The following is an 11,895-nucleotide window of genomic DNA, read 5'->3' on the forward strand; positions in this document are numbered from 1 at the left end:
TAAACCCCCACCCCACCCAAAATCATCTTCCGGAGTCGTGAGACCAGGCTTTGGTCCCCACAAGGAGCATCCGGTCCCCACGAGGCTGCATTTTCATGAAAATTTGTCCCAACCAAGTAGCAAAAACAAGGGCACACATACACACACACACACATCCTTGTGTCAAACTGAGGACTTTGTATTGACTTCCATTCATTTTTGTAACTGTATTTATGCCTAACCCAGACATTTTCCCTAAAATTTACCATTACTGGTCTATAGTTAACCTTAACCTGAACCAGAACGTAATTCACACCATGCCTCTAAACCTAACTAGTAAAGTACAGTAGAACTGCAAACGAAGTGAGGACRGGGAAAAGGTCCTCACTTTCCAAAAATGACCTCKCTTTGTTGATTAAAAACCTAACATGGTCCTCACTCTGTAGACAAAACAAGTACACACACACACACATTGTTTTTTCTGTCCTTGTGGAGACTTTGCATTGACTTCCAGTCATTTTCCAGTCATTTCTATAGCCAAACCCTGACCCTTTACTCTGACCTAACCTAAACTCAATTCACACCTTGGTCTTAAACTTAACCCCGCACCCAAAAAAGGGCATTCATACCCGTGGGGACCAAGGAGCACTGGGTCCCCACATGGCTGTGTTTGTCTGGGAAATGATCCCCATGATGTAGCAAATATGCATACACATACGCACACACACTTTTGTCCTTGACCATTATGGCTTTCTCCAGTTGCCCCCCTGGAACACAACTCTTCTCCCAAATCCCATCTTTTCTTTTTTAACCCCCACCCCTCGGCATTAAGCTGCAAATGGGTGGTTTCCATTTGTTCCACCAGAAGTGTGTAAATGTGCACACCTCATTCGCCTGTCCATTGTTTTTCCACATCCCCTCTCTTCCTGCCCCGATGCCTTTTTTTCCATTGGTTTAGTTTTTATAAACACTCATCTGTGTGAAATATCATTCGTGCCCAGATTAGCATTAGCAAGCTGTTGCTATTTTGTGTTGCTTTCTTGGCTGCAACTAGAAAAAAGGATTGTGGTCTGAAGTTTGAAAATGCAAGTGGTTCCTTTGTAGTTTCAACAATTAGAGTTTAAAATATAAACTTGATATGATACAGAGGGGACCAAAAACAGTGATGTCATGTATTTTTAGGAGCCATCATGATTTTGGCTTGAGTCAGAGAAAAATTCCTCAGAGACTTGTTTGTGACCTCATGGGTAACTTCCAGTTAATGGTGTGGTATTAGTCTTCACTTATTGGCAAGAAAACTTTAGTTTTGGGAAATTAACAAGTAAAGGTAATTAGATTTGAACACTATGGAAARTGAATTGATTGCAATTGACTGCTTCGACTCTGTAGAAACAGAGAAAACAGTGATTTGAGGATTACAAAGACTTTAGTGTGGTCTGAAAGATCTGCTATATGCCAAGCTGCTGGACCTGGTATAACAGCTGGCACTGCTGTATGCAGTGGAAAACTACCTTAAGCCTTTCAGTTCCCCAGTTCAGTCTCAGCATAAAGCCAAAAATCATGAATAAGAAACTGGGAGGGCAGGACAAGAGATTCTTTAAAATAAGGAAAATAGCAACTTGTTATTTAAAAGAAATTCAGCTACTGAATGAATTTCCATCATCTTTCAAGCCCCACAGTAATTTGGAACTTACTTTTGTATTAGTCTAAGCAGACAAAAGGTCACTGTTTTGATGTCTGACAAGTATAAGGAGGGTGAAGAGAATGAATCAAAAATAAATATTAAAGCTTCTGCCAGTGACTCATTACAGCCACCATGACAACCACACACATTCTCTGAAAACACTCTGAAAACAAACAAAAATGCAGAGGAAAAAGTAAGCGTCCAATAAACAGTTACTGTGGGACTCATTTTCAGCCCTGGAGTTTGATGCCTCCAACCGGCCCACTATAGATAAAGACATATTATTACTAAAGTTGTTTTTATAACCTCTAAATCATTGATAATAGTGCACTATTCTATAAAGCCTTGTAATTCAGTTTATTTTACAAAAATATTTCCAATTCGGTGCAAGTAATCCTCGCTGTAGGACGGGGTGCTTCCGTAGATCATTCATTCCAACTGCAGTTAGACTGTATAACACATCATGATGTTATCAGTCACTTGGACAATTCACCTATCACCATCACTAATATGCACCTTCATATACATTCATTTATTTACTGTACTAGGTATATGTACGTACATTGTTATATATCAAGAGTATGGTGTTTTTTGTTTTTTTCTTTTACTTATCTTTCTTTATTCTATCTCACCCTGTCCTGTTTTGAGCTGCTATAATGTGCAAATTTTCCAACTGTGGGATCAATAAAGTTTTATCTTATCTTATCTTATCTTATCTTATCTTGTCTTGTCTTGTCTTATCTTATCTTAAGTAGTGCTGCTTCACAATGTAGATTTATTTCAACATAAATGCACATCTCCACAAGTATTCTTTACAACACATCCTTTTCAACTAAATCAGAATCTAGGCTATATTTTGTTCATATAGGTGCAGTGAAATAAAGGAATAAAGAAAATTTTCAATTAAAAATATGAAAAAGTGTTGGAATTTCTAATAACACCATCATCTCTTTTTCCACTACAAGAAAAACTTACCGATGACATGTTATGAGGTCCGAACATTTTCCACTACGATTGCTGCGAGCGAACGCTGCACAGTGACACGGCATTGCGGGTCTGTTCAATGGTTGAATGACTGTGTCAAGATGGAGTCGTGTTTAGCATACCCAAAGTCATGTGATAGCCCCTCTAGTAAATATACCTCATTGTTTCAAACACTGAGGTGTGCGCTAACGTGTTACGTCAGAGCACAAAACAACAACAAAGAAAAACAAAAAGAAAAAAATACGAGAGAGGCGGAGGCAGCCCTGGGGGTYTGGCAAGCCATTGTATCATATAAATGGCCGGCAATGAAGGCAAAGCCGTACAAGTGATCTGATCAATAACTAACAAGTTATACCGGCCCTTGCGGCCCAAACATCAGTCCGGCCCACCGGGAGAAGTCCAGATCGTCCCGATTGGCCACGCCGGGCCGGCTACATGAWATAGAAAAATCAATAGCAAAAGAGTCTGGTCCCACCCCAATTTTTACATGTGACGTTACAGAGACCCTTCACTCCCAGTTTAGAAAAAAATAGTTTTGAATTCAGTTACACTGGAAGTCAATGTGAGTTTGGGTTTGTGCACTTTGATAAAAAGCGTGCATACATTATGTCCACAACTTTTATAGTACCTTTTTTTAATCTCTCCACATTCAACAAAGTTCTTTACAGTTTCTTATTGGCATACTCATGCACACACTCATAAATATAAAATAAATAAATAATATATTTACACACTATTTACAGCACTTTTTTATGTTCACACTTCTACATCAGTGGGTAATGTGTCTTGCTCAAGGACACCTCAGCATTCTGCAGGGATTGGGGATTGAACTCTCAACCCCTCTCATCATAAAGTGACCACCTTACTACACTCATTAGGCCAAGCCCTCCCCACTAAAATGTCTTGTTTTAATATTGTTAAGTAGACAGACATGCCATTGTTTTGTTGTATAAAATTTACAAGAAGGGTAAAAATTGTGAGAAATAGTGAGTTTTCAAAAAGCTTGAACTGTTGTAATATCCCACTACCTAAATTGAGTTTGAGCAGTTTTGTTATGCAGCATGTTTTTAACTATGAGTTATTTCAAAGCTGCAGCAGGAGGAGAAAAGTAATGTCTGAGACAAGCTGGGAAATGATAAAAAAATAAGGCCACTTTAGTGATTCTGAATCAGCACATTGCTTAAAGTGAACTTTGATTGTCACTTTGTATAATATAATTGAGCACAAAAATGATGTAAAATGCACCTTTGACTTTTACCCAAGTGCCAAACTCATTATTCTAACAGTTTGTCGGCTGCTTGTCAGTGAATCAGCTAGCTCTTCAAGAGTTAGGTGTTAATAAGGAAGTATCAAGTTTGAAAAAAAAAAGAAAAGAAAATCTAAACATTTAGAAGGCTTGGTTATTTTTATGTAAATAGTAAATAAAGACAGTTTTAGTGGGGGGAAATGTTCACTAGTAAGATATTTTAAAGTAGACTCCTCCTTTTAAACCCATATGTAGTAGAATAACAGAATGCCCAGACCAGGAGGGGGCTGAGTCAGAGTAAAAGGCTTGAGTGATGGAAACAAGAAAGTGTTTGAAACACAATCTTCTTTGGACTCTGTGAGTTTGACCCCCTGTTACATTCTCACCTGTTGATGCTTCATCAATCAGCCCCTGCCCCCAGGCCAGGAAGGTGTCAGCAGCAAACACCCTTGGATAACAGTCTGCCTGTGTGAGCTTTTATGTCAGAACAATGGCAGCTCAGACGGACAATTTATAGTTAAAAGTACCTCTGTGTGCTCCTCTATTTCCAAAGTGATTAATTGTTAAAAATAGAGAGTACAGTGAGGACGATTCCTTCATGTCTTAATGCTCACAGCGTGACGTTACTAAACCTTTTATTTCATAACTACTAATCTTTAATCAGATATAAGAAATTATTATTATTTCTATTGTTAATTATTAAGCATAATCAACTGAGTAAAATTAGCAAACAAATAAAACCATAACAATAATTGACTTGTGACTTCATGTATCAGGACATAATAAAAAGGTCCAGGTTCTAAACAGATCCAAGTCTAGCCTCAAGTATACAATAATGCACAACTGATTACATTATATCATTAAATGTTAAGCCAAAAACAAAGCCAGGACAGAAAACTATATCTGTAAAGCTACTGAGGGTTCATCCTCTCTGCTTCCTGAGAGTTTAGGAGGGAAAGTATCAGCCATGTGCTACTGATCAAATATACTGCTTGTCATCTGTCTGATCACCCTATAAAAGCAGAAGTTATGTCAATTTTCTGTTCTGGGTTATAATGGGTGTGTCTTATCACAATGTCAAGCTGGAAAAGCATCAGAAGTTGCTGCCAATCTAGGGGTAATATATCATTTTAAAACTGTTTGGAGTCCATCATTCTACAGAGAGAAAAAAATATTCACAAGTGGAAAACATTTAGGACAGCTCGCAAATTCAACTTAAGGTCAGACCGTGCAATGCTCAGAGAAACTGCAAAATTCAAGGCGCTCCTACTAAAGCTCTACAGGTCTCAATTAGCAGGTTAAAAGTCATTGAGATGACCATAAACTCCTGTGTAGACCAAAGGATAAAGTCAGGTGTGATGCCACAGAATGATACCAAACATAACAGTTTAAACAACATATTTAACAGAATGGTTGAAAAATATGGTAAATGGACTGTACTTGTGTAGCATCTTTCTACCCAACCAGGACACTCAAAGCTCTTCATACTACAATCTGTGTCCTCATTTTCCCATTCACACAGCACTCTACCAGATCTCATACAAAGCTAACATGTCTTCTATGGAGACTAATCAGTGCCAGTCACATTCATACACTGATGGGACAGACATCAGAGGCAGTGGGATTAAGTATCTTGCCCAAGGACACAACAACTGAGACAGCTGGACGGGGGATCAAATCGGTGACCTTCCGGTTCCAGGATGACTCCCCTAAACACTCTGCCACAGCCCCCCCTCAAAAAAAAAATCCGGGTGCATTGATGCAGCAGTCAAAGTCCCTCAACCTGATTGGATCTGGGACAATGTATTAAAGGAAAGTGAGCCAATGACATTATGCCCCATAAAGTTTCACAGAAACAAGATCATGGAGCAGACTTGGTTTTTCACATAATTTTTCAGTTTGGACTTAAACTTTGATTAATGAATAATGTCTTGTCTGGAATCTTGTTTTGTGTTTTTGTTTAGCTGAGCTTAGATTTGAATAACTGTAGACTCTGGTAAAGACCTGATCACTTTTAGTATGTGGTTATACCTAAAACCCTCAAACTAAAAGAGGCTTTGTTTCCCCCCTTAATTTTTATGGATTTGGTTAGTTGGTCCCTTAATACATTTTTGGAACAATTTTTTTTCCATGAGAGGACATGTCAATTGTGAGACCTCTGTTCTGGATTTATATTTGCATTCTGATCACTGGGCTTCAATAGATTGGCTTGGCGGTCTCCTGATGTTCTGCAAAACAGTGTTGGTGGCTATCCAGGCCATTTTCCTGGCTGCCTGACCAATATGAAGGCTTGCCATGCTCTCAGCACTCTGACTCAAGCCCTGTGCGAGCTGGACATGGTCTGCAAGCGGTTCTGCTGAGCGTCGCGGTCTGGCTGTGGTTCCTGGACTTTGCTGGCCAGATGGAATTGATCTAGGAGAAGCTGGGAGCTCGGCTCAGTGGAATTGTCTACAATATTTGTCTGATTGGATTCGCCACATTGAGCTGTGCCACCGGACATGAAGGCAGATGAAAAATTATTATTGTCTGCTTAACCGAAAACATTTTCTCTGTTCCCAAACAACCGATTACAGATCTCCCCAACCCCACCACCACCACATGGCCTTGAAGGCAGTGGGTCTAATTTCTCCTGGTGTTTACGTCGACTTGTGGCTCCRCCCCCACCTCACCCCCATCTCACTCCATTTAATCTGATCTACCGAGGGTCAATCTGGAGCTGCACAGAATGAACAATTCAACACCAGTATTCTGAACTTTGGCTGACCTATGGGTTTTTCTTTTGGGGGGCTGGATTCTTCTGACTCATTCCCTCTAAACTCACTTACTCCTCTGGCTAATAAATGTGTCTAGCTCTGCAGAGTTTTTTTTATAACCACCATAGTGAATCACATTTCGTTGATGATGGGTTTTTCTTTTTCCTCATCTACCCATTGTGTGGTATTTCCGTTTTTTTTAAAGGTAGCGTTTATTCCCCCATGTTTTTGTCATGTGTGTCTTCTTGAATGGGTGTTCTTAAATGTAATTTCATTGTGCTCTGTACAATGACAATAAAGGCATCATCAATCAAACAATCATATCTGTGTGTTTTTGCTTCAGGAAACGTCTCAGTCCTTTTGTGATTATTTCTTTCTTTTTCATTGCAGCCATGTCAGACGTTGAGGAGGAATATGAGTGAGTTGAAAAGGACCATTTTATAGCACTTAAACAAACTTCCTTAGTCATCATGGGTACTGATATTTCTTGCTTTTTTTCCAACTCCTTTCTACAGGGAGGAAACAGAAGGTAATTACGTGCTTTCCAATTTGCTCCATGCATTCCACAAGCACAACTTTGAAAGTGCAGTTTTTGTTTCTAATTTCCTGTTTTTTCCCCCACAGAAGTTGAGGAGGAGGAAGCTGAACAGGAACAAGGAGGTAAGGAAGTTCATGAAAGTTTACTTGTTTAATCTAGAATATATAAAGTGTTGAGTCAAATCTTTTTGTTTAAAAATTTCTACCTGCATTATTAGGATAAATCAGAACCTTTAGTTGTTTAAATTGGAAAAACCTGTTGAAAACCATGCATGCCTTCTCTATGAAGCTGTAGAATTCCTCTCTTTCCCATTAGTGTGGGTAAGGGGTTACACATTCGTTTTTCAACTTCTTCTTTATTCCACTTTCTCAATGGATGCTCACCATGTTGATTGTGGACTGCAGAGCAGCAGGAGTACCAAGGTAGGAAACACATCATGAGTCCCACCTTTAATCACTAACATTATATAACCTGACGCAGGCGGAATATCTTTAGTAACTGTGTCTTTATAAGAAGAGAACTTAAAACCCCTCCTGAATTTTTAGTTTTGATACCTAATTTGTAAGTTCAATAAGCACTGAAATGATTTTACAGCAAATCTGAATTTGATGCCTCTAAAGGTGATGAAGAATCAAGACTCCATCTGTGGAAGATATAAATGCTCTTTGAATGATCTGAGTTTAGAAAATAAGCTGTTTAAGTCTGACAGGAGCTATTTCAAATTGTGCTAGGACCAAAGCAGCTAAAAACTAATTCCCATCTCAAATATTTCGTTACGGCTCACGAAAAGGCAATTCTATTAACTTTTACATCAACARGATTTCTCAGTGCACAATTATTTACATAGAATTGTTGGACTATTTGGAGACACAAAAAGCAGTAGCTACATGAGGAGATTTCATAACACTGTGTTTGTGCTGAAACGACTGTTATGTAAAACTGCCGGTGGCGTCAACATTTAAATTGTAGCATTTGCGTGGATGCAGAACAGAAGGGTGATACTGTTCTGCACTCTACCTCACTTTTGCCAAGTTGGGGGCACCGATCAGATTTAACTAATGAGCTTTATTCACCCACTGTGAGATTGTAAGGTAAGCAGGGAATTCTTATCTCATGACAAAAATACTCAAGGATGAGCAACTACTTGCCATGGCCACAATTATCATCCACTTTGCTTTCTCCATTGCCTCATTCAGCAGTATGTTTTAAAGGTGCAAAAACTCAAAACAGAAACAAAAGCTATACTTACTGGACATTTTTTTAGTTTCAAAGGTAGTCATGAATCTTTTTAGCGCTTCAAAATTTCATTAATAAAAAATATATTTTCCTTTTTAATGTGGGTGTAGATTTTGTAATTTGTTTTGATTTGACCGTACAGTTAGTTAGTACCTGCAATTAATGCCAAACTCAACCCAACCCTTTCAAGTTCAAGTTCAAGATCTTTATGATCCCAGAGGGGCAATTTGTTGTACAGCCAATAGACATAAAAACAACAAAACAAAAACATTCATACACAAAGTCATTCATACACATTTGTCTACTAAGCGCACAGAAAAATGAAATAATTCCCAGCAGTTAGTTTTTTTCAGGTGCAACAGCCCCATGAAGAGACTTTTCTGCATGAATTCATGTCTGTGTTTTAACTACTGACCCCAAAAAGTAAAAAAGCATCACTTCAAAAGTTCATTCCTGATCATAAACAATGCAAAGTACCCATAAATTATGTTTAGTAAATATTGCCATACTTAATTATTACATGTCTCATTTATATCCATCATAGACTAAAACACTTTGGTCTGAACACAGCAGAAAGACCAATTGAACAGTTCAAGACCTGCCAAAGTAGCTTCATTTTTCATGAAACTATAAACAACTTCTGTTTTGAAACATGTACCTTTAAAAGTTGTACTTTTTTTTTGCAGCCTTTGTGTGTTGTGACATTCATATTACATGGTCTAAATATTTTCAGTAGAGATTCAAACATATTGATTCACAAGTGCTGTCCTGTTTTAATTGTATATGAGCTCCAAACGCTTAAAAAAAAACAACTTCTGGAAAACATAATTTAAACAAAGCTCAGTCTCCACTGGTGAGTCTTACCTCATTATGACTGTGAACGTTGTCTTCGACCATAAATGTTTATCTCAGCCTGAACAATGAATCTTGTGTATGAATGAATCTCTATGTAATAATGAATGCTCACTTTATGTTTCATAAAACTACATTTCCCTTGAGTTACAGTTGGCGGCACATACTAGTGCCAGTGACAAGTGTGGCTCGATTCAGATTAGGGGAAATGATAGTTTTAAAGCAATACTTCAACATTTTGAGAACTACTGGATGTTGTTAATGAGATTGCTCAAACTACTGTTTTAATTTTTTTATTGCTGCAAGATAAAAACACTCATTTAGTTACTTTGTACAAAAGAGATGATAGTTTTAGCAAAGCTAAGCTGAGCAAACACTTGGCTTTGTTAAAAAGACCTTTCTGTGTAACTAGGAAGGCTACATTAGCACTATCAGAACAGGTGAACAATARAATGTACTACTAACTACAGTACTGTGCAAAAGTCTTGAGCTATTTATTGTCCTGAGTCTTAGGTGTGGCTGAGTGTTTAGAGCAGTTGTCCTTCACTGAGAGAGTTGGAGGTTTGATTTCACACCATTCAGTCACGTGTCAAAGTGCCTCTGGGCAAGACACTGAACACTTCTTCTGATGTGTGTCCCATCAGTGCATGYATGTSATTTAAAGATAAGTTCTAAAGAGCTGTTATCTGCAAATTTTCTGAAAATAAAAAAGTCTCAGCATGGTTTGCGATGTGTCTTTAAACGACCTAAAAGACAGACACAACAAGACTGGGYTAAAGATGAGTAAAACTGCAGCCACAGTTCAAAGAAAATCTTTTCAAATGTGCCTTAGAAAAGATCAAAACTTTCTAAAGTAATTACAAGAATGCCTGGCTCCTTTGAAGAAAAACCTAAAGAAATGTGAGGGAGCTCATCTTTTGTAAAGAAGCCTAATGTATCTCAAAATGTTGAAATATTTCTTTAAGCTTTTTGCATCTGCAGGTTTAYACATTATCATGGTACTTGTTATGTTTTTGTTGCATTATCATCTCTTCTTGTTTAAATTCCCTATTTTCTTTATTTCTGTTTCTTCCATACCGCATTTTTTTCATACCTTTACGCTTACCATGCCAATCCTGTTTTCCCATTTCACTCACTCTTAATTCTGTGTCATCCCATAATTGTTTTATACCATCCTTGCATCTTTCACTATGCTTTTATGTGGCTGGTCCATCAGATCAAGATGCCCAGGAGGAAGGTGAGAAACCYTCTGTGATTCTTTTATTTAAAATAAAATAATGTCCCCCTCCCAAGCTCAAAACCACATTATCTAACATGTTCAATCTATTCACGGAAATCTAAAAAACACRGACCCTCAGTGTTGAATGAACAGTCACACTTTGTTAGTGCATCTCTTACACAATTTCTTCTCAAACACTGTATATGTTTGTGAAATTTTTTAGAGCTTTTATCAAATTCTTGTGTAGAAGTTTTCACTAAGTATTTTGTCAATGAGTCYGAGCATTTTTGTTTTGTCCTAATTACTAACAATAACTTGTCTTACATCTCTTCTCAGTTCTTTCTTATTAATTGTTTTATTTAATATTTGAAGAAAAATATTCAGCCCTTGAGAAAAATATATACCTTTTTTGCTCATTTGTGCTTTTTTCCCCCCACAGAGGAGGAGCGCCCCAAACCCAAGTATGTTCAGTAACCATCTGTCTGCAGAGCGTCTCCACATTCTCTGTCTGTRTGTTCCTCTCTCTTGCTTTAAAAAAATAATTAATAAATAAATAACTTTCTTGTTTTTCTTATCAGACCTCTGGTGCCRCAACTTGCTCCTCCAAAAATTCCTGAAGGAGAAAGGGTCGATTTTGACGTAAGCTAAGACAAGAAAAATTTACTCAAGGCAACTTCTAACTCCATCAAAAAACYACTTTTAACAACCTCTGCTACTGAAGCTACAGCTTGGCAACAGGAAGTTAACAGCTTTTTAAAGCACGTGTTACTGGATCTGACAACACCTTACTCGGTTATTGGTTTAGATCAACATGCAACCTGTTCAGCCCAGACTATGTTGGCCCGCGCACAAATAGACCTATTGACAATATAAATTTAGATTGTTGTATATATTTTTTTGCCATCTTTAGTGATAAGTGCTGCCTTTAACACTTTGGACACTCACTCTCTCTTACGTTACTGATGTTATTGTGCTCAAACTTGTACATATAGAAGTCTATTTAATGAATTGTGCATCATAAATGCTTTATCTCCAACAATGTARAACATAAAATYTTAAYTAAATCAGAACTTTCTTTCTTATCTGTTGCATAAACACAAAGAAAGCACCCCACTTATTGCTATCCTGAACACACTAATTTTCATACAAAATCTACCTGCCTCCAGTTGACAATCAGTCTTAGTATATTCATTGAATGTTACAATTTTAGACATTTGTTTGTTTTCTAAATAAAATGTTCTATGAATTGTTGACAAAAGAATGTAAACTATTAATTTACTGTCCCTTATTGACCATTTCCAATGAAATTGGAAAATTGTGTAAATCTTTAATAAAAACAGAATGATTTGCAAATCTTTTTCAACTTCAGTTAAATACACTACAAAGACAATATAAATATACATA

The 11,895-nt window shown here is 37.5% G+C and overlaps 1 protein-coding gene across 1 annotated transcript in view; it reads left to right on the top strand.

The window, feature by feature from the left end:
• tnnt1 (troponin T type 1 (skeletal, slow)) overlaps positions 1-11,895 on the top strand; it is a 22,089-nt gene that overhangs the window by 7,569 nt on the left and 2,625 nt on the right. The window contains exons 2-8 of the mRNA XM_014021466.1: positions 7,037-7,064; positions 7,162-7,175; positions 7,271-7,306; positions 7,589-7,606; positions 10,489-10,509; positions 10,931-10,952; positions 11,070-11,130. Coding sequence (XP_013876920.1) covers positions 7,039-7,064; positions 7,162-7,175; positions 7,271-7,306; positions 7,589-7,606; positions 10,489-10,509; positions 10,931-10,952; positions 11,070-11,130 — 198 coding nt within the window. The 5' untranslated portion in view covers positions 7,037-7,038. The remainder of the gene's footprint in view (positions 1-7,036; positions 7,065-7,161; positions 7,176-7,270; positions 7,307-7,588; positions 7,607-10,488; positions 10,510-10,930; positions 10,953-11,069; positions 11,131-11,895) is intronic.

The sequence above is a fragment of the Austrofundulus limnaeus genome, unplaced genomic scaffold (assembly GCF_001266775.1).
Source record: "Austrofundulus limnaeus strain Quisiro unplaced genomic scaffold, Austrofundulus_limnaeus-1.0 Scaffold294, whole genome shotgun sequence".
In the NCBI taxonomy this organism is placed as follows: domain Eukaryota; kingdom Metazoa; phylum Chordata; class Actinopteri; order Cyprinodontiformes; family Rivulidae; genus Austrofundulus; species Austrofundulus limnaeus.